This window comes from Nesoenas mayeri (assembly GCF_963082525.1).
Source record: "Nesoenas mayeri genome assembly, chromosome: 11".
NCBI lineage: Eukaryota > Metazoa > Chordata > Aves > Columbiformes > Columbidae > Nesoenas > Nesoenas mayeri.
Genome location: NC_137563.1, coordinates 19,552,428 through 19,578,334, shown reverse-complemented (window position 1 = coordinate 19,578,334; position 25,907 = coordinate 19,552,428). Strand labels below are relative to the sequence as shown.

The 25,907-nt window shown below is 55.0% G+C and overlaps 2 protein-coding genes across 2 annotated transcripts; one reads left to right on the top strand and one right to left on the bottom strand.

The window, feature by feature from the left end:
• Window positions 1-1,039: 1,039 nt before the first annotated feature.
• Window positions 1,040-8,917, top strand: LOXL1 (lysyl oxidase like 1; the record flags this gene model as incomplete). Its single annotated transcript, XM_080351541.1, has 6 exons — window positions 1,040-2,833; window positions 7,207-7,315; window positions 7,861-7,998; window positions 8,283-8,439; window positions 8,526-8,621; window positions 8,798-8,917. The coding sequence occupies exons 1-6, from the start codon at window positions 1,789-1,791 to the stop codon at window positions 8,915-8,917; spliced, it is 1,665 nt and encodes a 554-aa protein (XP_080207667.1). The 5' UTR covers window positions 1,040-1,788.
• Window positions 8,918-11,571: 2,654 nt separating this feature from the next.
• Window positions 11,572-14,040, bottom strand: LOC308044728 (zona pellucida sperm-binding protein 3-like; the record flags this gene model as incomplete). Its single annotated transcript, XM_080351596.1, has 8 exons — window positions 11,572-11,696; window positions 11,771-12,066; window positions 12,224-12,315; window positions 12,402-12,522; window positions 12,600-12,777; window positions 12,963-13,066; window positions 13,155-13,273; window positions 13,690-14,040. 8 exons carry the CDS (start codon window positions 14,038-14,040, stop codon window positions 11,572-11,574), a joined length of 1,386 nt encoding a protein of 461 aa, XP_080207722.1.
• Window positions 14,041-25,907: the final 11,867 nt, after the last annotated feature.

Below are 25,907 nucleotides of genomic sequence, written 5' to 3'. Positions count from 1 at the left end.
TGGCCAGCGCCACACTGCCTATTACATCAACTCTGGTATTTCCAGTCCCTGCGGGGAGAAGGGAGGAGCGCGGGCAGGAGTAAGGGAAAGCAAAGAAATATTGGGGGATGCAAGGAACTGGGGGATCCCACGGGGGAAATTTAGCCCCTCTGAGAAGGCTCGGTGCTGGGATGCCCTGTGGTCAGGCTGGCTTTGGCCCCTGGCCTCATCCTGGCTCTGTCCCCGTTTTTTTGGGCTGGGAATGAAAGCGGCAGGAGGGGGGTTGAAAAAGGGGAAAAGGAAAAATCTACACGTGGAAAGCACACGTCCCTACGGCCGCGACTTAAAGCAACAGGAAAGTGCTGGGTGGCACAAGGACAGCTCCAGGGACGAGGAGGGGGGCAGGGGGTGGGGTGCCCGCTCCTGCTTTTGGGGTGTGCCTCGGTTTCCCCAGTGTGGAAAATGAAAGGAAGGATGCTGAGATGTTTTTCCCAGCCTCATTTCTGCCCTGAAATATGTCCCTGTGGGTGCCAGATTGGGGTTGGGGGACTGTTAAAATGTGTGTGCAGGGGGGTGCTCAGGGGGTCCCTGGGAAGGAGGAGGTGCTGAGGCCCTGGTGCTCTGTTTGCACAGACCCTTCATTCAGTGATGTGGAGGAGGAATCCAGAGCACTGGCCCCTGTGTTATGGTGGATTTGAGGTCTGCAGGGGCTGGATCCAGCTGGCAGCAGGGTTGGGGACCCCCTGGATTCACTCCTCAGGTCCCCCCTTTTAGTTTAATATTTCCAGCCCCGGCTTAACCACCATTCTCTGTTTTTATTCCTCACTGCGGCTTATTAAGATTTTGTGCAGGATCCGGCCACATTTGGCCTATAATATCAAGGGGAAAAAAACCCAAATCATCACAAAGAGGTAAATTTTGGGGAAAGCTTCAATTTATTTTTGGCAGCTTCCCCTCTGAGACCTACCAAAAGCTTTTGTGAGGGAGTCAAGGTGCTTGTCCAGGCCGTCACCCTTGCATCAGGCCTCCGCATGGGACAGTCACTACTGGGAATTTAGGTTCCTTTTGGTGGGAAAACAGGGTCCTTCCTTCCCAGCAGTGGCACGGGATAGCATCGCGTTGCCCCATCAAATGCTTTCTGCAAGCCCAACCCCTATTTCAAGGCCATTGTATAACACTGAAACACGCGGAATTCAACCCGAGTATTGAAGCTGAAAAACATAGTGTAAAAAGCAGAAGTTTGGGGGTTTTTTTAATCTGTTTGGTTTTGGTTTGGGGGATTTTTTGTTTATTTTGTGTTTTTTGTGGTTTTTGTTTGTTTCATTTTTTTGTTTGGTTTGTTTGTTGTTGTTTGTTTTTGTTGGGTTTTTTTGTGTGTTTTGGTTTGGTTTGGGGTTTTTTTGTTGTTTTGTTTTGGGTTTTGTTTGTTTCTTTGTTTTTTGTCGTTTGGTTTTGTTTGGTTTGGGTTTTTTGTTTTGTTTGGGGCTTTTTTGTTGTTTTGCTTTGGGGGTTTTTTGTTTGTTTGCTTGTTATTTTGTCGGGTTTTGTTTGTTTTTCTTTCTTTTTTAATCCAGAGCGGATGGATTTTGCAGCACCCCCAGCCCCTCCTCCGGGCTGCCGGGGGGCAGGAGCGGTGGTGGAGGCGGTTCTTAGGACCCGGCGGCGCCGCCGCTGCTCCCCCCGCGCTTGGCTCCCCCGCCCGGCCCCGCTTCCCTCCCGCCGCCGCCGCCGGGGAGCGCGGCCGCTCCGCCCGCCCCGGGAGCCTCTGCACCGGGGCTGGGGGGACCCGGCGGGCAACGGGGAGACGGGATGGCCCGGCGGGGAGCGTGGAGGCTGTGGGCAGCGCTGGGCTACGGGCTGTGCCTGCTGGCGGGCGGGCAGGAGCCGGCGGGCGGCGGGCAGCCCTGGAGGCAGCTGATCCAGTGGGAGAACAACGGCCGCGTTTATAGTTTGCTCAACACCGGCGCTGAGTACGTCCCGGCGGGGCAGGAGAGACCCGGAGGGAACCGGTTGATGTTGGCGGGAGCGGTGACCGGAGGAACGGGGAACGTCCGGCGACAGGCACCGGCGGTACCGCCGCGCCCGGGTTCCGAAACGGTGCGGGGACAAACGCGACATCCCTTCGGCTTCGGGCAGGTGCCCGAAAACTGGCGGGAGGGACCGGTGGGCGACAGCACCGCTTCGCAACGGGTACGGCCCGCCGGCCGCTCCCGCCAACCTTCCTCCTCGTCCTCAGCCTCATCCTTCGCCTACGCCGCCGTCGGGCAGCCCGCGTACCCCCAGTTCCCCTTCGCCCCCCAGTATGAGCCCTACGAGGCGCCCCGGGCGTACGATGAGACGTACGCCTATTACCGCAGCACCGGCACCGGCGGGGCGGCCGTGGCGTCGGCGGCGGCGGGTGCCAGCGTGGTGTACCCCTTCCAACCCCGCGCTCGCTACGAGGACTACGGGGAGGAGCAGAGCCCCTATAGAGCCCAGGGTTACTACCCGGCGGCCGAACGCCCCTACGTGCCTGCCGCCCCCCAGCCGGTTGATGGGCTGGACCGTCGCTACTCCCATAGTTTGTATCACGACACGGGGGCTTCACCGGAGCAGAATGGCCCGGACTCATACACCAACCAGCAACCCAGCATCGCATCGACCGATAACCTGCAAGCTCCCGCCGGGACGGGGTACAGGGGCCAGTACCCCCCCTATGAGCCACAACCGCCTTTTCGGGCACTGGAGCCTTACGCGGTTCCTCGCCCCGAGCCCTACCTGCCTGCCAGGAGCCCCGAAATGCCACAAGCCGTCCCTGATAACCAAGCCCGGGTCAGTGTGGGCAGCGTCTACAGGCCCAACCACGGTGGACGGGGTGAGTCTGAGGGGGATGCTGGGGTGGGTGGCAGCTCCCGTGGGGTGGGACAGTGCCCTAAGTGCTTTGTTACCCAGGGGGAAGGGCATCCCTGAGAGCAGAGCCCTCTGCACTAGTGTGGAGCCAAGGATGCTGCTCTGGTACTATGGGGACAAATGTGGCCAAGGGGCCACCAAGGGATTGTTGGAGACACTGTATTTTGGGAATGATGGTGGTGGTGGTGAAGAGCAGAGAGGAAAGGGAAGGAGTGCAAAGGAGCAAGTCCTGGTGGAGCCTGGGCTCAGGATGGGTCTGTGCTGTGGACTGAGGGGCTGCTGTGCTCATGGGGTGGGTCTGTGCCATGTCTTGGGGCATCCTGGCCCTGTGCCCTGGGCTGGGACACGCTCGGTTCACGGGTGGATCTGATTGCCCCCCTGTGCCGGCCGCATCGGGGCCGCAGCAGGGGACCAAGGTCGCAGCAGGGCCACCGTCATTTCATGTCCTACTGACCCCGATCCTGACGAAATCCTGTGGCTTTTGGCTGAGGCTTGCCAAAAGTGGTTTTTTTCTTTTGCTCCATGGTGAAATTGGAAGCAAGGCTGGAGGATGTGAGGAGCAGCAGCCTGGGGGATCTGTTCCCTGCCTGTCCCTTGGGAAACCCATCTCAGCTGGAGCCTGTGACCCATCTGACCTCAGAACCCATCCAGCCCCATCCCTGGTTTCTGAGAAAATCCCATCCCAGAGGGTTCGTACTGGGGGAAGCATTTGTCCCACCCCTGCCCCGTTGCGTGCGAGCGAGTAAACACAGCGAGAGCAGCCGGGCTGGGTCAGCCCGAGGTCTGGCCGGCCTTGCTGGTGTGTGGGAAAGAGCTTGGGGACAGGAGCTGTGTGGAGAGGATCTTCATCCGGATCTCTGCCCGCCTTGCCAGGAGCAACCGCTCCTGCTGGACGAGGGACGAAGGGATGAGGGATGCAGGGGTGAGGGATGAAAGGATGAGGGATGCAGGGCTTGGTATCCAGGGTTAAGGGATGAGGGATGCTGGCAGTCCCATGTTTCTGGGGACCGCTGCCCTGCAGATGACCCAAGGTGACAGAGGGAAATGGGAAGATGCCTGCCAAGCTTATCTCATCCCTTTGGCAAAGGCTGTGTCCTTCAAGGATCCCTGGAAGCTGGGCCAGGAGGTGATGCTGCCCATGGCTCTGCCATGGGAATCAGGGTGCCCACGGGTGGGTGGACAACCTTTGTTGGCCAATGAGCCCATCAGCGGGACATCCACCCCTTGGTACAGGAGGCCTCAGCCTCCTTTTTCACATTTTTCCTTAATAAATCTAAAGAAGGGAATAAAGTTCATCCAAGCCCAGGGAGGTGGCTCTCTGGGGCCTCTGTCACCTCCCTGGGGGTCACAACCTCCTTCCCCCCAAGCTTGTCACCTGCAGGGCCACCCTTCAGGCAGGTTTCTTAATTGAACAAAACACTTTATAAAGCCGAATCAGATGTTAATTATGCATCTAAGCTCTTTAAGAGCCTCCTAATCCCGCCCGGCTCCGCCAGGAATGTGTGGCATTCCCGGCCCCTCGCTGGGGCATCTGGGGGGTTAATTAAGCAATTAGATCCCCACTGGCTTTTACAGGAGCTTTACTGGGGCTTGCATGAGCATCGTGAGTCGTCCACTTCCCTCCATCCGAAACAGCTGATGGAAATATCTCAGAAGATGAGAGCTGAAATGTTTTTTAGCCCTAAATCTGTAGGTGGCCAGGCCGTGGTGGAGGTTTTGGAAATCTCATGGGTGGTGGGGAATTTGGTACCGACTTGAGTCATGGTGGCTGTGGTGGCACCTGAGGATGCTGTCACCCATGGATGGGGCCAGGAGATGACAATCTTGCTGGGAAAGTCTCTCTTTTGTGTTTTTGGCTTGAGTTTTGTTGCTCTCTTCAGGCATTTAGCAAGCAGCCGGGGCTCCCGAGCAGATCCAGCGGGGCTGGGATGGGATGGAGGGATGCGTGAGGAGGGATGCTGCAGGATGGCGGGGTGGAGGGCTGAATCTCAGTCACTTAGGGCTGTCCCCAATGTCCCCACTGCTCACAGCCACCCACTTGGCTTGTCCCTAAGCACCCGCCTCCTGGGAAAACCATCAGAGCCGCTGTTTTTTCGGCTAAGCCCCACACACCTGCACAAACAGCGCGGCGGGGAGCGGGCCTGCCTCTTTTTTATTATTCGAATTTTCACGGTGCAGAAGGAGGAAATGGTCTCTGGCAGCTCCCCGGGGCAGGCCGAGGGGCGGCGGAGGAAAAGCAAACACGTTCTTGCTGTGGTTGTCCCTTTTCGGAGGCGATACCGGGGTGGAGGGGGCTGCCAGCCCCCTGGCTTGAAGGAGGTGGGAAAGTGCTGGCTCAGCAAAAAGGAGCAGGATTTGGCCAGCCCCGCATGGGGACAGTTTGGTGTCCTGCTGGGACAAGGGGACATTTGGAGGGTGGTGAGGCTGGATCTTGCCATCCTATTAACCCCATCGGTGCCGGCGCTTGCGATTTGACCCTTCGCTGCCGGGTTCTGAGCTGAAAATCAGGCGTAAGACCCTACAATAACAACGGGGCCGTGCAGGGCGAGCTCCGTCATAGGGGGAAAAATAAACCTCCCCGTTGGTAAAAGGGTCAGGTTTCTCTCTGGAACGTCCAAGAATTTATTATAAACAACAGTGGGGAGGAAAAGCTGTTTTATAAATGATGACAAATGTTCCTCTCGCAACAGGCCGGGGCCCAGGGGCTTTTCTCTGTTGCTTTTTTAATTATTAATTTTTTTAAGGATCGGGGGAAAGTCTTTCCAAGCTTTTCCCCCCTGGTGTGCACGGCCCCCCCTGGGTATTACATCAGCAGCGATGACCAAGCGAGCCGGGCAGGAAACGAGCTCCAACGGAGTGACGTGATCCCTCGAGGGAAGGCAGGCCCAGAAACAAGAAGGCATTGTTCTTTTTGCCCACGGAAAAAAAACATAAAAAGGGAAAATAAGGCTAAAAAACTAGGAGGGGAAAAAGGAAATGTGCTGGGAACTGTCTGGGTGTAAAGGGAGGAGGTGGTGTGGCTGGAGCCCCCTGGTCCCTTGAAAGGAGGTGAGGGATGGGGATGAAGATGACGATAGAGATGGGGATGAAGATGAGGATAGGGATGGGAATGAGGACGAGGATGGGGATGAAAAGGAAAATGAAGATGGGGATGAAGGATGGAGATGAGAACTGGGATGGGAACAAAGGTGAGAATGGGGATGAAGGATGGAGATGAGAATTGAGATGGGAACAAGGGTGAGAATGGGGATGGGGATGAAGACAGGGTTGTAGATGAGGACGAGGATGGGGATGATGGATACAGATGGGGATGAGGATGAGCAGTGAGGATAGAGATGAGGATGAGGATGGTTATAAAAATGAGGATGGCGATAAGGATGGGAATGAGGATGAGAATAGGGATGTGGATAGGAATGAAGATGGGGATAAGGATGGGAATGAGGGTGAGGATAGGGATGGAGATGGGAATGAAGATGGGGATAAGGATGAAAATGGCGATAAGGATGGGAATGAGGGTGAGGATAGGGATGGAGATGGGAATGAAGTTAAGGATAAGGATGAAGATGGGGATAAGGTTGAAGATGACGATGGAAATGGGGATGTAGACGAGGATAAGGCTGGGGCTGGGAGCGAAGGTGAGGATGAGGACAGGCTGGAGAGCTTGCAGAAACGAAAGCTCTCAAGCAGAGGTTGTTGCAGAGCAAGGTTTGACTTTGCAGAGGGAAACTGAGGCACGGAGTGCCGGCGAGCATCCCCCCACCCTGGGACAGATGTGAGGATGCTCTCCGGCTCGGAGCAGCCTTTGGGAAGGGGAGGTGTGTGAGGGCGTTGCTGGGGTGGGAGCTCGGGCTCCAGCTGGGCTCTGTAATGCTTTTGGAAAGTGAGGCAGCCCCCGCCCGGCCCTGCAGCTGGCTGGATTTGGGGTGAAAACCAGGAAACAGGGCAGGAAGTAGGGACCCCTGTTTTCAGGGGGTTGTGCCACCCCCTGGTCACTGGTTGCCGGAGGGGTGGGAGCTGGGGGGGCTCAGGGGGACCCCAGTAACCCCTGGCAGGGCGGGTGGGCACGGCCGGGTGGAATCGCTTCTCGGAGGGTTGAGCAATCGGGCTGGAGGAAAACGGGAGGCTGGGGTTTGCCAGCGGGAGCTGGGGGGAAAGGGGAGGGGAAGGGAGGATTTTCCATCTGCAGCAGAAAATTAAAACAACGTGGCGGTGACCAAAGCAAACCTTCCCACGAGGTCAGGGCTGGCTGCCTCGAGCCTGCAACCAGTGTCCCCAAGCCAAACGCTGTCCGCAGGTCCTGTCCCCAAGCCCTCAGGGCTGTCCCCATCCTCCCGGCAGGTCTCCCCGACTTGGTGCCGGACCCCAACTATGTGCAAGCGTCCACCTACGTGCAGCGAGCTCACCTGTACTCGCTGCGCTGTGCCGCCGAGGAGAAGTGCCTGGCCAGGTAGGGACATGGGGACACAGGAGGACAGAAGGGGGCGCTGGGGAGATGGGGACATTGTGGGAGAGAGGTCCTGGGTCAAGGGAGTTTGTTGGAGGGGAACAGACGAGGTACTGGTGGGAGGAGAATGGAGGAGAGGGGAAGGGAAGAGGAAAGGGAAGAGAGATGAGGAAGGAGGAGAAGGATGGGGGAGAAAAGGGAAGAAGAGGGAAGGGGAAAGGAGAAGGAAAGAGGGGAAGGGGAGAAGGAAGGGGAAGAAGGATGAAGGAGGGGAGGGGGAAAGGAGAGGAGAAGGGAAGAGGAAAAGAAAGGGAAAATGAAAAGGAAAAATAAAAGGATAAAAAGGGAAGGTGTCTGTCAGGTGCTGCAAGGGGGGGCCTTTCATCCTCTCCTTTCCCCTGGAGGAACCTCTCCCTGCAGACACTCGCTGGGCATTTTCCTCCGGGGGCTACCAGAGCTGACCCCCTGTGCCTGGGGGGCTCCTGTCCCTTGGGGCTGGGTCTGAAGGCAGGGGGGGACATTGTCCTTGACCATCCTGATGTCCCCAGCACGGCCTACACCCCCGAAACCACCGACTATGACGTGCGGGTGCTGCTGCGGTTCCCGCAGCGGGTGAAGAACCAGGGCACAGCCGACTTTCTGCCCAGCCGGCCCCGGCACAGCTGGGAGTGGCACAGCTGTCACCAGTGAGTGTCCCCATGTCATCCCTCACCAGCCCTCCCTTTCGCGACAGTTGTAAGGCTTTTTAATGGCATTTCCCCCCTTTTTTGTGGCTTTGCTTTGAGATCTTTGGGGAGGGCATCACCTCATTTCACATCTATGTCCCTAAAGCCACCAAGCTCCTGCAATTCATGTCCCCAAGGATGGAGCTTGCAAGCTGGGATAGACCCAGGATTGATGGGGAGCCCCCAGAATCACACTTGGGAAGGGGACGGTGCCATTTGGGGGGTCACCCTGTGTCCCCCCCCAGGCACTATCATAGCATGGATGAGTTCAGCCACTACGACCTGCTGGATGCCAGCACGGGGAGGAAGGTGGCCGAGGGACACAAAGCCAGCTTCTGCCTGGAGGACACCACCTGCGACTTCGGCAACCTGAAGCGTTACGCCTGCACGGCCCACACCCAGGTGGCTTTTTGGGGGATGCTCCAAGGGCTCCGTGGGGTTCACCCCCCCTCAAACACACCCTGAACCCCCCTTTTCTTCCCCCACAGGGCTTGAGCCCGGGCTGCTACGACACCTACAACGCCGACATCGACTGCCAGTGGATCGATATCACGGATGTGCAGCCGGGGAATTACGTCTTAAAGGTGGCGGGGGAGCTTTTTAGGGGCAAATTGACCAATTTGGGGTCGGTTTGGGATCTCAACCATCAGTTTTGGGCCCACACACCTTTTTCGGTGCCGTCCCTTTGACTTAGGCGCTGCGTGTCCCCCCTCTTACTAATTTTTGGGGGTGCTTTTGCTTCCCTTTCCCTCGTTTTTAGGTTCAAGTGAACCCCAAATACATGGTCCTGGAGTCGGATTTCACCAACAACGTGGTGAGGTGCAACATCCACTACACCGGGCGCTACGTCTCCACGACAAACTGCAAGATTTCCCAGTAAGGAGATGTCCATCTGTCCTTCCAACAACCAACCAAAAGAAAACAGGGATGGGGGTTGGACCCGAGCTGTTTAGTTCCTTTTTTCCTCCCTTTCATCTGGTTTTTCTCTGCAAGCATCCAAAATAAAGCTGGATTTGGCCAGCGGTGGAGCTGGGGGTTGGTGTCTGGCTCCCTTTGGGGTGTTTATACTGAATTCCCTTGTTATTCCATGGAGAACGAAGCTGAGTTTCAAAAGAAACTCTCCCCCCATCCCGCCTTTGAGTTAATGGTTTGAAATGTCTTTCTGAGAGCATTCCTCAAATCCTCGGATTTATTTTTGCCTTCTTTCAGATCTTGATGGGAGCAGCGCCAGCGGGACGTCACCTGCCCCAGCCTCTATCCCCCTCTCCAGAAAGTGCCTGAGCTGGTTCCTCTGTCCCACCGGAGACCCCATCAGCAGCTCCTCAAGAGCCCCCCCAAAAAAACCCCCAAACATTTCTTCACGTTAAAAGGCGGGGAAGCGAGAATGACTCTTTGAAATATTTTTTTATACTTAACTTTTCTTTAATCTTTGTTTTTTTGTGGTTTGTTTGGTTTTTTTCCCAATTTCCTGAGGGAAACTGATGCTGAGTTTTAGCTGGAATAAAGGCAGGGGGGCGTGAATACTGTATAAATGATGTAAATCGCATATTAGCAATAGAGAGCTCTGTATTAACCCCTTCTGCATTTTTGGGGGGGTGAGGTGTCTCTGGTGATGCCACCCCCCCTGGGGGGAAGAAGACAGCCCAAATTTGGAGGTGCTGCCCTGGCAGGGACGCTCGACCCCTCTTCTCAAGGAGGCTGCTACGCCGGGATGCTCCGGTTATTTTGGGGACCTAAGGTGCTGGAAATCCTGTTGCCTTAATGGGGGGCTCGCTCCGTCCGTGCAGCTTTTGAAAACGGGGAGGAGGTCTGGGAGCCCTTTGAGATGACTGGAAGTCTTGTTTTATTGTTGTTATTATTATTAATATTATTATTTTCACGAGCTTTACAACCAGAAATCATTAAAACACTTTGCTTTGGAGGGGTTCAGCGTTTCACTGAGGCCACGCTGCCACAGCGCCAGCCCACCAAGGGATGTCCTGGGGCCACCAAGGGGTTGGGGAGCCCTCCCGGGGGGGGACCCAAGGGAAACCCAGTGTTTTTTTCACGTTGTCTTTCAATTCGAGGTGCTGGGGAGCAAAGGGCACAGCGCAGAAGGGCCGCCCGGGCGCTGGGGCGGGGGGTTCCGGGGACAAGCGGGGTGGGGACCGGGTCCCTGGTGCCGCCGTCGCTCCTGGAGAAGCCGGGGGATCCGGGGCCCGGCCTGGGGGCTGTTCACAGGGTCACATTGGGGCTGGAAACCCGCCCGGTGTGATGGGGGAACGGGGAGCGCACCCACCCGCAGTCCCGGGCCCGGGTCGGGGGGAAGTGCTTGTGAACTGGGGGCACCTCCCACAGGGAGGAACCAGCCTCGGGCTTTATTACGCAGAATTTATTATTACATATAATGTTTAGGATCATGTAATGAAAATATAATTACATAACTAAGTATAATAATAAAACTGTTCCTATTTAAGCTGCAGCCCACCCGCCCCTCACCGCCCCCGAAGGCCCCCGGACCCGCTGGGCCGCCGCTGCCCGACCCAAGCGGGGAGCAGCCGGCGGGATGGGGCCCCACTTCCCCAGACCGGCTCCACCGCCCGCCAATCCCGGCCCGCTGCTGCCCCCGCCCACCGGCGCTCCACCCAATCCCTGCTCTCCCGGCCCCGCCCATCTCTGCTAGGCCCAATCCGATCACGGGTCCTCACCATCTCGTCTCCAATCCACCCAATCCCGACCCGTTCTTTAAATCCGGTCCCGCCCCCCCGCCCTGCTCTCCCCTGCAGGCCCTATCCCGCCGCCGCTCCGCTCACGGGGAGCCCCATCTGGCCCTTTTTCCCGCGGTCTCGGCGGCGTGGAGTCGCTGGGACCTCCGGTGCTTCCCGGCTCTGGGAACAGGAAACCAGGAGCTTCCCGGCTTGAACGGGAAACTGGGAGCGGCCTCGCTGCGGAACTCCACCCACCCGCCCTCCCCGGGCTGCGACAGCGGGACCGGGACCCCTGCTGCTCTGCAGAGCGGCGGGATCGGGGCCGCCGGGGAACGAGAGTGGCGGCAGCGGAGAGCCGGGCGGCAGTGGAGCCGGATTGAAAGAACAGGCCGGGATTGGTCGGATCGGAGACGGGTGGGCGGGGCCGGATTGAAAGAACGGGTCGGGATTGGGCCGAGAGAAGGTGGGCGGGGCGCGCCTGAGCGGGTCGGGATTGGCGGGGCCGGCCGCAGTCTCGGGTGGGGATTGGCGGGCCGCGGAGCGCGGGTGATCCGGGTCGAGAGCGCGGGAGCGGTTCCGTTAGGGCCAGGGGACTGTCCCCGCTGTCACCCACGCAGAGTCAGCGGGACAACCCTGGAACTGAGCCCCAGGGAGGGCTGAATCCCGGATGAGAATGTGGGGGATCCCCCGGGAGCTGTGGGGCTCCAGCACCCCCATGGCCACATGGATGGGTGGTCCCTCGCTGGCAGGACACCCAGCCCAGGCGTGTCCCCGAGGTGCCATCACGGAGGCAGCAGTGCAGACACACTTTATCGTTCCCAGGCTTTATTCAGCTCCCATCCCACACTCATGCCGAGGCACGGGCGCACCTCCTGCGCCCCACACCAACAGCCAGCACCACCCCGGCCAGCCCCACACCGGCCACCACGCAGATCAGCGCTGTCCCCACGCTGGGCACTGCCGTCACCCTGCCTGCAAAACCAAGGGGGGACGTTAGCACTCGTCACTGGGGCCGTGTCATGGGGCCACAGTCAGCGGGGACTCACCCTGACCTCCCTCCTGCCGCTCTCCCACGGTGCCCAGGTCCCTCGAGAGGAGCACAGGGCCAATGACCACGTCAGCTTCAGCCTCTTTCCCTGTGGAGAAAGGAGCAGTGAGGCTCCTGCAACTCCGAGGTGTCCCCTCCGTCCCCGCAAGGACCTCACCGTTGGCATCATGGCGGCGGAAGCGGCGGCTGGGCCATTGCTCCATGGGGTTGAGCCTCCGGGAAAGAGCAGGGGACTCGCAGTTGCCTGTCTCGCAGCAGCTGCAGATGTCCCAGGTGCCTTCCACGGGTGCCCATCTAGAGCAGGGTGGGAGCATTGTCACTGGAGTCCCCCACCGGCACCCACGGAGCAGTCGTGACCCCCAAGTCTGGGTCTGTGACGCATCCCCTTGCCACGCTGGGTCTGCAGGACGCTGCTGAGGACCTGCCCCACCCCGATACAGCGGTTACTCACGTGTTTCTGGCTTTGTTGAAGGAGCAAGCCTTGTTCAGGGGATCTGGGGCTTGTTCTGCTGGGGTCACCTTCAGGTGGCAGGTGATGTAGATCTATGGGGAGGGCAGGAGAGATGGGGACACACTTGTAGGGGCCACTGGCTTGGTTTGGTGCTGGCACAGGGGGCACACAGCCTTACCAGGTTCCTGGCGTCCCCTGTGAACCTGAACACATCGATCTTGAAGCGCAGCACGTCCTCCCGGGGCCGGGGGGTGACGAAAGCAGAGCTGGTGTCATCTGACCTCCCATCAACCAGGCACCTGGGGTGGGACAGGGCAGAGAATCAGCATCCCAGTTGGTCCCCAAGTGCCACCACCAGTGGGTCCCTGGGGCTCACCCGTTGAAGTCAATGATGGCGTAGTGGGGCGAGGAATCGGTGCCGGGGCTCAGGGCGGCCACACAGCTGTCCACGAACAACCGCAGCGGCACATGGCTCTCGGTGGCCACCTCCGCTTGGATGTTGAGGACGTCACCCAGCTGGAAACCGGTGAAGGGTCTCTCGGCACTCCAGTCCTCTGCAAGGCAGCAGCGGGGTGATGCTCCAGCTGTCCCCGAGCTCCCGTGGGACCAGAGCCCAAAAGCAGGAGTTTGCCATGGGGTAAGTTGGCTTTCCTAGTGGGTTGCTGGGTCCCTGAGCTCCTCCACATTGGGAAAAAGGTGGAAAAACCCCCATCGGTGGGTCAGGATGGTTCCCACCTACCGTTCATGAGGCGCAGGGAGAACATCAGCCTCTCCTCGGCCGACAGTGTGGAGCTGAAGGGAGCCCAGGTGGGGCGGATGGCGTTGCTGCTCACGTTCTCCCTCCTGGGCAAGGATCACTGGGCATCAGCACCCGGCCCCATGCTGGTCCCTGCGGACTGGGCCGGGGGTACTGAGGCCAGGGAGCCCTTACCGGGGGTAGTGGCACTCGATGGGGATGACGGCGGGGTTGCTGCGGATGATGACGGGGTTGCTGGCGGGGCTGGGGTCGTAGTTGAGGAGTGTGCGGTAGATGAGGGAATTGGGTGTCATCTGGGCAGAAAAGAGTTGAGAAGCCAGTGGCAAGGCCACCCCCACCTCCCACCCCCACTGAGCCATGTAGCTGTCCTATCCCGATTGGGTAATGCTGGGGAAACCCAAAGAAAGGGGCAAAAAGCCAGGGAAATGGGGATGGAGAAGGAGCCTGCTCCATTCTCAGCATGTTACACTTCTTAATGGGCCAAAACATGAGCAAAATGGGGCTGATGTGGGGGCTTTGCACCATCGCTGTGCCTCCAGCTGAAAGGGCAAAGCATTTTTGGGGAAAAAACCTCTGGTTTGGGGGAAATACCGACTTGTCCTTTCCTTAGGATGTTCCTCGATCGTGCTGTGTGTCCGGCACAGGAGCCTGAAGCTGCTCCGGGGGGGATCCCGGGGCTGAGGGAGCAGCGAGGGGGAGAAGCTCTTACCTGCACAATGCTGCCGCACTCGTGGAGGCCAGCGGTGAAGGTGACGGTGTTTTGGGCAGGGTTGAGCGAGGAATGCTTGCACGCCGCAGGCCCCAGCGTCAGGTCGGCCGGGTTGACCAGGCGGCCGGTGCTGAAGAGGTCCCTGTTCACCGTCACCACCAGCTGAGCCTCCTGGCACTGCACCCACACCGGGTGATGCGCCGAGACAGTGCGAGATTGAGGATCTTCCATCCAAGACCAGGCGTGGGGGTCTGCCTGTGCCCCCCAGGAGAAATCCCAAGGTGGGTAAGCAGCCACCTCACCCGCCACCCAGCAGAGGAGAGCGAGGATCAAGCCGCTTTCGGGTCCCATCCTTCTGTCTTCCAGCAAACCCCGGCACAGAGAGCCAGGGCTGCTCCTCCAGCCTTTATATCCTTTATGTCCGCCCCTGGGCGCCCGTTTGGGGACCAATGGCACCCAAAGGCCAGCCCTCGGGGTGCGGGAGAGGGGAGGCACGACCCAGGCATTTCCGGGGTGCCGGGACCCCCCGTTCCCGGGCGAGGGAAAAAACATCCTCGTCAGCCTCTTTGGGGAAGTTGTTTAGAAAACTCGGCAGAAGCCGGAGCCGAGGAGACGGGTACAAAGTGGCTTGTTTAGGTTCTAAGGTGATAAGGGGCTTTTCAAGGCTGGCGGGGAGGTGACAGGAGTGGGGAGAGTGGGTGGGTGACCCCAGGCCCGGCTCTTCCCGTCCCCTCCATGGGGACCAGCCCCCCCGGGTCTTTGGTTTTCCATTCGGATGCTGGTGTGCTGGGGGGGCTGGGAGCACCTATGCTCCCAAATCCAGCCCAGACTGGGGCTCTCAGCATCCCCCAGCTCCTCTGCGGGGATGTTCGGTCACCGCTGAGCTGCTGATGGGGCCTCATCACCACTGACACGAGCGTGGCTGTTCTCAGCCAGGGCCCAACAGCCCCTGCATCATCCTTGGCACTGAGGTCGTTACCTGCAGAGCCGCAACTTTGCTTTTTTAATCTCTGCTTTCCCCCACGTCTTTGGCTTGTGTTTGTTTTGTTGCCTTCGAGGAACCAGGCTTGGGAATCCCAGTTTGGATCCCACCCCCCATGAGTGGGGCTGGGCATTGTCCGGCTCCTCACAGCTGGACAACAGGGAAAACTGCTTAAAAATGAACCCTCTGTGTTTTCTAGCCTCATTATTAGGGTTTCTGTCCCTTCTTTTGAGTGTCTTCACCTCTTTTTCCCTGCCAGGGCTTTGCCAGCATCCCTTTGGCTCCATCCGAGGGATGCACTGTTTCATAGCCCAAATCCCTCTCTGTCTTTCGGGATGTCCCTGGCAAGCCTTAGGGACAGTAGAAAGCTTCTGTTTGGGATATCTGAGCCAGAGCTGCTAAGCCATTTCTGGGAAAATGCAAAGAAACTGAAAGTTTTGAGGGCAGATGTCGGCCAGCCCCCTCCTAGCAGAAATCCCACTGGGTTTGGAGCTGGGACTGGACTTGTGCCTGACTTGACATCCCCAAAACCCATCCTGTGTGAAGTTTGCCCTTCCCCCGGGAGCTGACGCCCCATCTCTGCTGCTGTCAGTGGGCCCAGGACTTCTCCTTCGTGTTTCAAATACCTCGAGGTTGGTGCTTGCGTAGAAATGCCAGGGATTCCAGCGCGCTGAGCCCCGTGCGTCAGGGAGATAAGGGCAGTGGGTGATGCTGAATCAGTAAATAAGCGGTTGCGAGAGCATCACTACTCAGCCATGTCCTTGGCTCCAAGGACCATGGGAGATGCCCCATCTCACCCCATCACATCCTGGAGAGCCGCAAATTGGGGCCCAGCTCTGGGGTCAGGTCCTGGGTCTCTTGATACCACAACTTGATCCAGCAGAACAATAAATCCCTCGGATGGGTCACCGTGTTTTACACAGCTTAAATTAGAAGAGGTGAATGCCGGATGGAGAAACATGCTCGGGGTCAGAGGAGAGGAGGTGTTTTTCTATGAAAAAGGGGATTTCTCCTCCCAGGTTAGCCCTTGTGAGGACCAACCATCCTGTTTTTATTCCAAGCGCAATATTGGCAATGGATCAGCACAACTGGGAAAGAGCAGGAGCTCATTTTTTCGGAAGAGGCAGAGAGCAGAAAGTCCCAGACAATGAAAAAACCCAGTGGTTTTCCCCCATCGTGTAAAGGAGACTTTAAAGCGTATCTCATTTTTCCTTATAACATCAAGTTTTAAATCAAAAATCTCTCATTGGACAGCAAAGCCCATCTCAGCAAACCAGAGAGAAAGTCCCTGCTCAGAGCACACGTGCCAAGGGATGGTCAGGCCGCCGAACATCTAGAGAAGATGCTGATCGAGAAGGAATCAGTTCTGTGAAGGTTTAACACGTGTCAGCAGCCACGACTTGTGCTCTGGGAGGTTCAGGTTGGGTGAGGAAATGTTTCTTCTCCACCAACAGTCAAACCGATAGCAAGGGAAGGGATGCAACAGTGTTTTAGGTGACCCAAAGTCCCAAGTCCAGCATGAGACATCTGGCTGAGAGTGTCCAGGGTGTCAGATGCACATACAAATACACACCAGCTCGTGCAAGATGCTACTTTCCTCTGTCCTCCATGACCAGGAGAGCTGCCCCAGCTCCCCTGGAGCAGGAGAAGAGATTGCAGAAATCCTCCTGCCCCTGCAGAACCAGCCCCGGCTCCTCACAGGCCTGTTTCCCCCAGCCCAGCACCCCAAAATGCCCGGTTCCCACCATTGCCCGAAGCAAGAGCCTCTCCCAGCTCATGGAGAGGTCTTGGGTTTGGGGCAGGAACATCTTGCCATTACAGAAAAGCCCAAATTTCACAGCAATGGTAGGGAAAAAAGAATAGATTTGTTAAAAAAAAAAAAAGCAAATGTGACTCAGTCCCCTTTTGGGAGGGGGGAAGTGGGGGCAGAAATTCCAACCCCTGCCCCAAGGACTGTTTATCCACTTCAGCCAAGGCTCGTTCCATCCAACTACGTGTAAACAGTCCTTGGGGCAGGGACGGGAATTCCTGCCTGGTTGTGCTCCTTTCCTCGGCCAGCAAAGCTGGATTTCTCCTTTCCTCGGCCAGCAAAGCTGGATTTCTCTCCCAGAAGCAGCTTTGGGCTGGAGGAGCGTGCTCCAAGTTCCATTAAACCCTTGGCTGGCTGAGTAAAGAGTTCCCAGCATGGAGCTTGACCCAAGGAGCTCCACCAGAAGGTAAAAATGTTTTGAGGCTAAAACACAACTTCTAGAGACAAGAAAACCAAGGGAGATTTCTCCTCTCTCCCCACCCAGCCTTGCACAGTCCTTCTAATTTTTTAAAAAAAAGGTTATTTATTTTTCTTTTAATTGGATAGAGTGTAAAAGTTGAAAGCAGCAGCGTAGAGAGTGTTGCTGGGGTTCTGGCAGGCAGAGCTCCTCCAAACAGCAAGGATCACCACGACCAAACCAGCGGCAAATGTGGTCACCTCCAGCATTGTCCACAAGCGACCTGCCCCGAGGATGGAGAAGTGAGGAGGTGGTCATGGGCCTTGAATGGGGCCATTTGTCCGCATCATGGTAAAAGTGGAACACGGTTGTGTTGGTGCATCATTTCAGCATTGATAATAACTTCTTACTTACCAATCCAATTTGAAAATTGAGTATATAACGGTTACATTTTACTTTGGGTATTATGCAGGGATGGAAGCACTGTAACCAATTAGTTGCAAGCCATTCAAGTTCCAATAAAAGTTCTTTTATCCTTACTGAAACACTTTTTCTTCGTCGCGGCTCCGTAATCTAACTTACCACATACAGAGGTGAAGAAGGCTCATTATCTATTGTTTTTTGAAAGTATAAAAAGAAAAGTGACAGAAGCCAAGATGCCAACTTGGAAGCCACATCAGGTTATCAGATGCAAGCGGTAAATAAGACTCTGTTATCAAAAAATTCTGCCTTTTCCTACAAGATAATAAAATAACTGCACATATGATGTACTTATACTACAGAAAGCAGACATACACTGGGAATAGTTATTGCCCTTTCTACCTAGGAGAGCTTCACGTACATATTATCCCCTTAAACTGCCATAGAGTCAGAACTTTCTCAGCTGGTCTCCAATAGCAGGACACGATCAGTGCCGGACGTTCTTTACTTCTGTGTGTGATTATGATATTCAAACGAGATTCCAGTCTTGCCCAAGTGCCCGAGCGACAGGAAAGTGTCAAGTTAAAAGGAACATCTGCACAATATAATGATGGTGAAAACAAACAGGAGGGAAAAATAAAAACAATGAAGCACTTGATGCTTAGAATATTCAAAGGATGAGCACACTCGGTTAAGAAAGTCTCAATTAAACCAAACAAGCGCAATCCTTTAATCAACATCAGTATTTCCCAAGACTAACATCGTCTATCACCTTACTACAAACTGCCCCAACCCCCCCCCCCCCCGGTTATGCCAGCAGCCAACAGCACCATGCCTCCAAAACTGGCATTTTTCGGGACAGTTCCATGATTTTTGGGATTTGCTGGAGTAGGGGGGAAGGCGACCCAGAGCAACCCCCCCGGGGGCGGTACCAGCTGCGCTGATGGAGCAATGAGCCGCAGCTGGGGGGCCGGGTCCCCCGCACAGCTGAGCCCCATCGCGGGTGGGCAGGGACGCCCGGGGGGGCGGTTCCTAAACACCTCTGGGGGCTGCTGGGAGCTCATGGTGCCCATTGCGGGTAACTGGGGGCTCGTTTGCAGCTCGCTGCTGCTCACGGGGAGCGACTGGCCGCCTATTGGGAGTAACTGGGAGCGGGGGTTCCCCCTAGGGGGTGGTGGATGAAGCCCCCCCTGTTTTGGGGATATCCCTGGGTGGGGGGTGCGCGGGTTTAGCGCCACCCCGTGCTGGGTCTTGGAAGTTCAGCGCACCCCGCGGCTTGCAGTTGAAATGTATTTTGCTTTATTTGCAGGTATTTGGGGGTCGCTCGGGCTGCGAGGAGCCCAGGGGAAGGTGATGTTGGGGGGGGGGGTGGGGTGCGGGGCAGAGATGCTGAGCTGAGGTTGAATTTATTTCTGTTTCTCTGTTTTATCCGCAGTTTCAGGTGGAGCGGTTCCTGCTTCCCCCTCCGTGTGGTTGTGTGTCCCCCATGAGCAGTAGTGGGGGGTCTGGGGTGCCATTTGGGTGGGGGCTGAGGTCCCTTGGGCTTTAGGGGTGGCTGCAGTCCATCCCCTCACCCCATTGAGGGCTGGGCTTTCATCTGGGGGCTGTTGTCCTCCCCTTTTTGGGGGTGCCGCCCCACTGCAGTGAAAAGAAGCATATGCACGATGTAATGATGCTGGTAACGAACAGGAGGGCAAAATGAAAATAACTAAGGGCTGGGCTTTGGTCTTGGGGGGGTTATTTCTTTTGCAAACCACTTAAAGGTTTGCCCCATTGTTTTTGGGATTTGCCCCCTTGTTTTGGGGGTTTGCCTCCCTTTTTGGGGTTTACTGCTGCTTTGGTGCTTGCTGTTTTTTTGGGGTGGTTTGCCTCCCTTTTTTGGCGTTTTCTGCCCCCTTTTTTTGGGGGGGTGCCACCCTTGGCTTTGGGGTGTTGCTGCACTTAAAAGGAATATATGCACAATGTAATGATTTTGATGACAAACAGAAGGGCAAAATGAAAGTAACTAAAGGCTGGGCATTGTTCTCGGGGGTGTTTGGCCACCCCAGTGAGGGTGTGTGGGGTTTTGGGGTCTGATTTCATTCTGGTGCAGGTGGCTGGAGGCAGCAGTTGAAGGGGCAGGAGCACTGGGGTGAGTGTTGGGTGTTTCTTCCCCCCTTTTTTGCAGGATTGGTGCCTGTTGAGGGTTTCCCTGGTTGTCCCGCAAGGGGAGAGGTGGGTTGCAGTCTAGGGCCCCCTCAAGGGCTGGACTCTTCTTTGTAGTGTCGGTTTATTTTTGGGGGGTTGCCAGCCCGTTTTTGGGGTTTGCTGCCACTTTGGTGTTTGCTGCTTTTTGGAGGCTTTTCAGCCCCTTTTTGGGGGTGCTGCCCTTGGCTTTGGGGGGGTTACTGCAGTTAAAATGAATGTACGCAGAATGTAGTGATGGTGAAAACAAACAGGTGGGCAAAATGAAAATAACTAAGTGCTGGGCTTTGGGCTTCTTTTCAGATGTTTGGTGGTTTTGGAGGTTGGTGCCTGTTTCGGGGTCCCCTGGTTGTCTTCCGGGGGGGGCTGGAGTGCAGACCCCCCTAGTTGAGGGCTGGGCTGTGTTTAGTGTTTAACTTTGGGTTTATTTGCAGGTGGCAGGACCTGCTGATGCTGGAGCCCCTGGGAAGAGTGTGATTGGGTTTGGCTGTTTGGAATGGTCCTGGATGCAGGAGCTGAAGAGGCTGGTGCTCTTGGTGACTGTTTTATCTCTTTATTTTTTGTTGTGTTTAACTTTCTTATTTTAATTGATTTTTTTTTTGTTTAAATATTTTTTATTGCAGGTGTCTGGAGGAAGAAGAGGAAAAACACCAAGAACAAGGAGGCGTGTGCTGAGTGACTGTTGTTCTCAGGTTCGTGGAGGTCGGTGCCCTTGGTGAGCGTTTTGGTCTTTGTATTTGTGGTGGTGGTTTTGTTTTGTTGCTTTGTTCTGTTGTTAAGGTACATATTGTTTGTTTTATTAAGGTGTGTATTGTTTGTTTAATTTAAGGTGTGTGTTGGGTATTTTTTTTGTTTGTTTAAGATGGTTTTTCTTTTTCAGGTGCCTGGATGAAGACAAGGACCAACAACAGCAGGAAGCAGCAGCTCTGGCATATGAGGGGTTTTCATTTGTTTAGGGTGCTAGAAGACTGGCCAAAACATGTCTCGAAGAGATTATTCTTCTTTTAGGTGTGGGGGGTTTCATGCTGTGAGTGGTGGCCGACTGGGACCCCTTATGACTAACTGGGACCCCTTATGCCTGACTGGGACCCCTCAGTGTGGGTAAGAACAAGGTGGGGGTCTTAGCACTGGGTGGCTCTTCTTGCTGGGTCCCCAGTGCCAGGCAGGGGGAATGAGGCAGCCCTGAGAAGATCTGCTGCTCCCCCTCACTTTTTGGGTGTCGAAGAACCAACGTCCCGCAGGTCCAGCAGATCTATGAGAAGATGCTGGGGGAAGCGCATCCCTGGGGACAAAAGCTGTGGGGAGAGAAAGGGGTGCTGGGGGTGTGCGCACAGACACAATGAGCCTGAATTTAATTCATACTCCATCACATCTAAAAGAACTTGTTTCCAAGTGGGGTGAATCCATCTTGATGCTTCCCTACACTTTTACACTCACACTCCTTAAATAAAGGGGATAACTTGTCCCATTCAACTAAACAGACATGTTGAGCCTGAATTTAGTTCATCATCTATTACATCTAAAAAATCTAAAAGGAACTTTTTCCAAGTTGGGTGAATCCATCTTTACGCTTCCCTACACCTTGTGTTTTCACACTCACTTGTTGAATAGGACAAGTTCTCTGTTTACTTAAATAAAAAGGATATGTTGAGCCAGAATTTAGTTAATGCTCAATTACATCTAAAATAAAGGAACTCTTCCCAACTTGGGTAAGAACATCTTTATGCTTCCTATACCATGCATGTTTACACTCAACATTTGTTACATAAAAAGGATAACTTGTCCCACTCAAGTAAACAGAAGGCAAAGAATATTTTCAGCCTAACTAATTACCTCAAAAAAAGTAACTAAGTGTTTGTATTATCTCTGGGCTGCCTTGATTTTTCATAGCACCATTTGGAACAGGAAAGCTGCTTGCTCAGGAGAATAAAACATACAAAAGCTAAGTGACAACTGAAAGCTATTTTCTCTCAGAAAAGCAAGTTTCTGCTAATTGGAGCCTGGTTTGGGCAATTCCTGCAACCTGGACTTGTGTTGCTCTCCTGCTCTGCCCAGTGCTGAGAGCTGGCGGGCCTAGTCAGGCTCTGCTTAAGCTGGAGCTGAGACCAAACCCCTGTGTCACAGACTTAATGTCACAAACACTTTACACTGTGTATTTTCCCCCTGTATTGGGGGAACATAGGGAGGCTGAGGATGCCTGAGCACTCCATGGGAGGAAAAGTGAATTATTAGCAGCAGTTCTGACACTTAACGCCATGTGAGGTGTCTCTCCTGACTTTACCTACCCAATAATGTGCTGCCCTGGGCAGTCTAAATTCCAGCATCAATAACCTCTAAGGGAATGTCTCCCTTCCCCAGCACAAACAGCAGCACCAGGCTGTGGATAAGCACCGAGTCCATGTGCAGGAAACAAATCAAAACCCAGAGAAACTTCCCAGGCCAAAACAACATTTGCTCCAAGCTGGGCAAGGCACTCACCTCCTTTAGGGCTAAGTTAGTTAATTAGTGTTGCCTGGAGCTCAACAACCAAGGTAGAGCAGAGAGTGCAGTGGAATAAAGTGGAATGATGCCCAGAGACTCTCCTGAGGTGTCCCCTGAAGACTTGGTGACACTGGACCTGCTAATGCCCCCATCTACTCCTAAAAACCCCTGTCTGCTCTCAGCAGGAGCTGAGCCTCGCAGACACCATCTCTGTCACTGTCACCATCACCCCACCCCCCCAAGAGGACAGATGCTCCCCAGGCCGCTCAGAGACATTTGCAAGAGCAAAATGAACCATTGTGGGCTGTGGGACAGGGTTTATGTGCTCTGTGGGACAGGGTTTATGTGATCTGTCTCAGGGGGAAGGGGAATAAAAGAGATTTGTCCCACTTCCTAGGCCAAAACTAAAGCTAAGCAGAACAAAAGCGCTATACCGAGGCTCCTACCCAGCACCAAGCACAGCTTCTCTGAAGAGCTCCGTGACCACCAAGATTTTCAGGGCATGGCCTGACCCGTCCCTCTCCGAACACCCATAAACACGCAGTCGACTGCTCAGAGACACCAGTTCTCACATTGTGCCCACGACAGCTCCCCAAAGCAGCTGCAGTTCCCATCTGCTCCGCTCACGAGTCCCCCTGGCAGTTCGGGACATTCAAAGATGCTGCAAACACCAGTAGCGGTGACAAAAAGCAACAGAAACCAGCTCACAACTGTGCCTGACCTGATTTGCCCATCCACTTAATAGCATCAGGAGATACTTCATAATGCCTGGAGCTCACAGCAGTGCTGGCCCCACCACAAACCAACTTCTCTAAGCTTGTTGCACCAAAACATCCACCAAACAGCCACCCTGCGTGGACACTCATATCATCCTTATCTCGTAACTACAGACACCAGAGCTCTGTGAGCCGCACACCGGTGTCAGCAACCCTGAGGTGCCCAAGCCCAAATTGACCCCCCCAAGCCCGTGATGGCTGGAGGAGGCTCAGCCGTCCCCTCTGTAGGGATCTGGCAGCACCAACCCAACCCTGAGCACTCACCGTGTCTGTGCCGGTTCTGCTGCTGCTGCTCCGGGGGGTGTGAGCCGGTGGGAGGCAGGAGAGGGCTGGTCTGCGCCCTGAGGGGCCAGAGATCAGTTTGGATGGAACAGACCATCGAGATCATCGAGTCCAACCGTAACCCACCCCTGTCACTGCCCCATGTCCTGAGAACCTCATCTCTGTCCAACCCCCCAGGGATGGTGACTCCAGCACTGCCCTGGGCAGGCTGTTCCAATGCCTCACAGCCCTTTGGGGAAGAAATTGTTCCCAAGATCCAACCTCAACCTCCCCGGCACTGTGGATTTGATACCTTTCAGGCCCTGGAAAAACAAGGCTCTGGCCTTAACAGCATTTCACCCAGGGTGGCAGGGTGTGGGGATGGGTGCATGTGGGGGTCCTGCATCCCCCTCCCCACTCTGCTGTTTGTCCTGCCCCCCACCCCAACCTCCCAGAACCCCCTAAATATCCTCAGGGAACCCCGAAGTCTCCCTAGCCCTACAGACATACTTGGGGGGGGGTGGGGAAGGAGGAAGGAGAAGGAGAATGGGGTTGATTTCAATTCACTCTCATCACCCAGGTCATCTCCTGGGGAGAGATTTTCACCTTTGGGTGCCTAAAGACACAGGGGAATGATCCAGGCGCGACTACTAGGGTGTTAAACCCCCCAGGGGACTGAACCCCAGAGGCTGCTGGTTGCAAGGGGGTCACAACGAGCTGCAAGGCCCAAAGGGAGGAGAACACTCATCTCCAGGGACAGGGGAGGAACCAAACTCACCCCCAGCACCCGTTGCAGCAAAGCCAGACAGGATTTGCACCCCCAACTCTCAGTGGAGCCCCCAGAACCAGGAGAGAGCTGAGCCCAGGAGGGGTCCATCTCTCCCCACAGAGCCTGTGCTGCCCCCGGGAGGGGCAGGGAATTAACCCCCTGCTAATGAAGCATCGATAATGAGCAGGTGTGAGGGCAGCTCAGGCAAAGCCAGGGCAGAGGGAGAGGAACAGGTGACATCAGCCCCATACGGCCCCAGAGAGAAAAGAGAGAGAAAAAAGAAAGACAGAAGAGCCCAGAGGCCTCTGCAAAATGGCAGGATGGCAAAAGGCTGAACTAAAGCTCCTGTTCTCAGCCTACATCCAAATAATGAAAAAAGACTGCTAACTGAATGAAGAAAATTAACTCATTTCAGTCAATCAGCGCATTCCAACCCTTATTCCATGCCAGTTACAGCATGCTTAGGGCTTATCAATACACTCTAATAACTACTAATATGTATATATATGTACATATATACATATATACACACAGATATCATTCATAATCATATCATTCCCTTAGTCCACGGGCCATCCTTTGGAAATGTCCATCTAGTTTACGACTTTGAACTTCATTCATCACAACGGTCTCCCCGGGCAGGGCATGTGGTGCAGCTCCTGCCCTCGGCTTGTGGGCTAAGCACGGCGACTTCGAGGGAGTTGAACACTGTTAGTGGGGCACATACTATTACGTGGTAATTAATATATCATGCAATTTAATACTGAGTAATTTCCTAGGACGGGACGGGGCACGAATGGGGCGATTCGTGTCCCGGAGGAGGCGCAGCCCAGCGCCCGTCGCTTCCCTCCCATTGGTCCACACAGGTCACATGGGTAGCCGCGGGGTCCGCTGGGAGCTGTAGTCCGCAGAGGGACCAAACGCGCATGCGGAGCGTCACGGCGAACTACACTTCCCAGAAGCCCCGCGGTGCGGTGGCAGCGAGAATCATCCCATTTCACCCCTTTTTATCCCCAAATTCCCCGAAAATTTCCCCCGTTTCGGCCCGGGGTGGGCGAGACCCGGCTGCAGGGACACGGCATAAAAAAAGAGCGCGCCCAGCGAGCTCTGCTTTTGTTTTGTCACTCTTTTTGGTGCATTTTGGTGCTGCTTTGCATTTGTTTTGAAGGCTGGCAGGAGGTCGGACAGAAGAGGGCGGTTTTGACCTTCGAACATTGCAAAATACCCATGCCCGGGCTTGCAGGGATCGGGTGGCTCGGGTGAAACACATTCCAATGGATGTTAGGTAGAAGTTTTCTACAATTTTTTTAAAACAAGAGAGGATTAATTTTGTATTCCAAGAATAGCAGAGCATGTATCTGATATCCCCATTAAAAATATATATATTTGAGGCTTGGCTCCTCTCTAATGACTCCTTTAAATAAGGGAACGTGCAAAGGTACCTTTCGATTGCGCAATAGTTTAATTTGCAACCAAACGGCCTTGGGTTTGGGACAAGAACATCTTGCCCTTACAACTGCTCTGCTGAGCAGAAGAGCCCAAATTTCACAGAAATATGAGGAAAAAAGCAAATGTGACTCAAGCACGGCAAAAAGCCCCTTTCGGGAGGGGGGAAGTGGGGGCAGAAATTCCAACCCCTGCCCCAAGGACTGTTTATCCACTTCAGCCAAGGCTCGTTCCATCCAACTATGTGTAAACAGTCCTTGGGGCAGGGACGGGAGTTCCTGCCTGGTTGTGCTCCTTTCCTCGGCCAGCAAAGCTGGATTTCTCCTTTCCTCAGCCAGCAAAGCTGGATTTCTCTCCCAGAAGCAGCTTTGGGCTGGAGGAGCGTGCTCCAAGTTCCATTAAACCCTTGGCTGGCTGAGTGAAGAGTTCCCAGCATGGAGCTTGACCCAAGGAGCTCCACAGGAGTTGGGCAGGACTGGTATTGAAAGGAATGGTGGTAAAATAATGAGTAGAATAATCCTTATCAAGAATAGTATTAGAGCTATTAGGACTTAGAAACAATGATTTGTAATAATTATTCGAATTATTAAACCTGGGGCAAAACGGTCCCCATGGTTTCTGGGCAGTCCAAGGGGTGATGGTTTAAAACTAAAGGAGGGGAGATCCATATTAGAGATGAAAATGAGATGTTT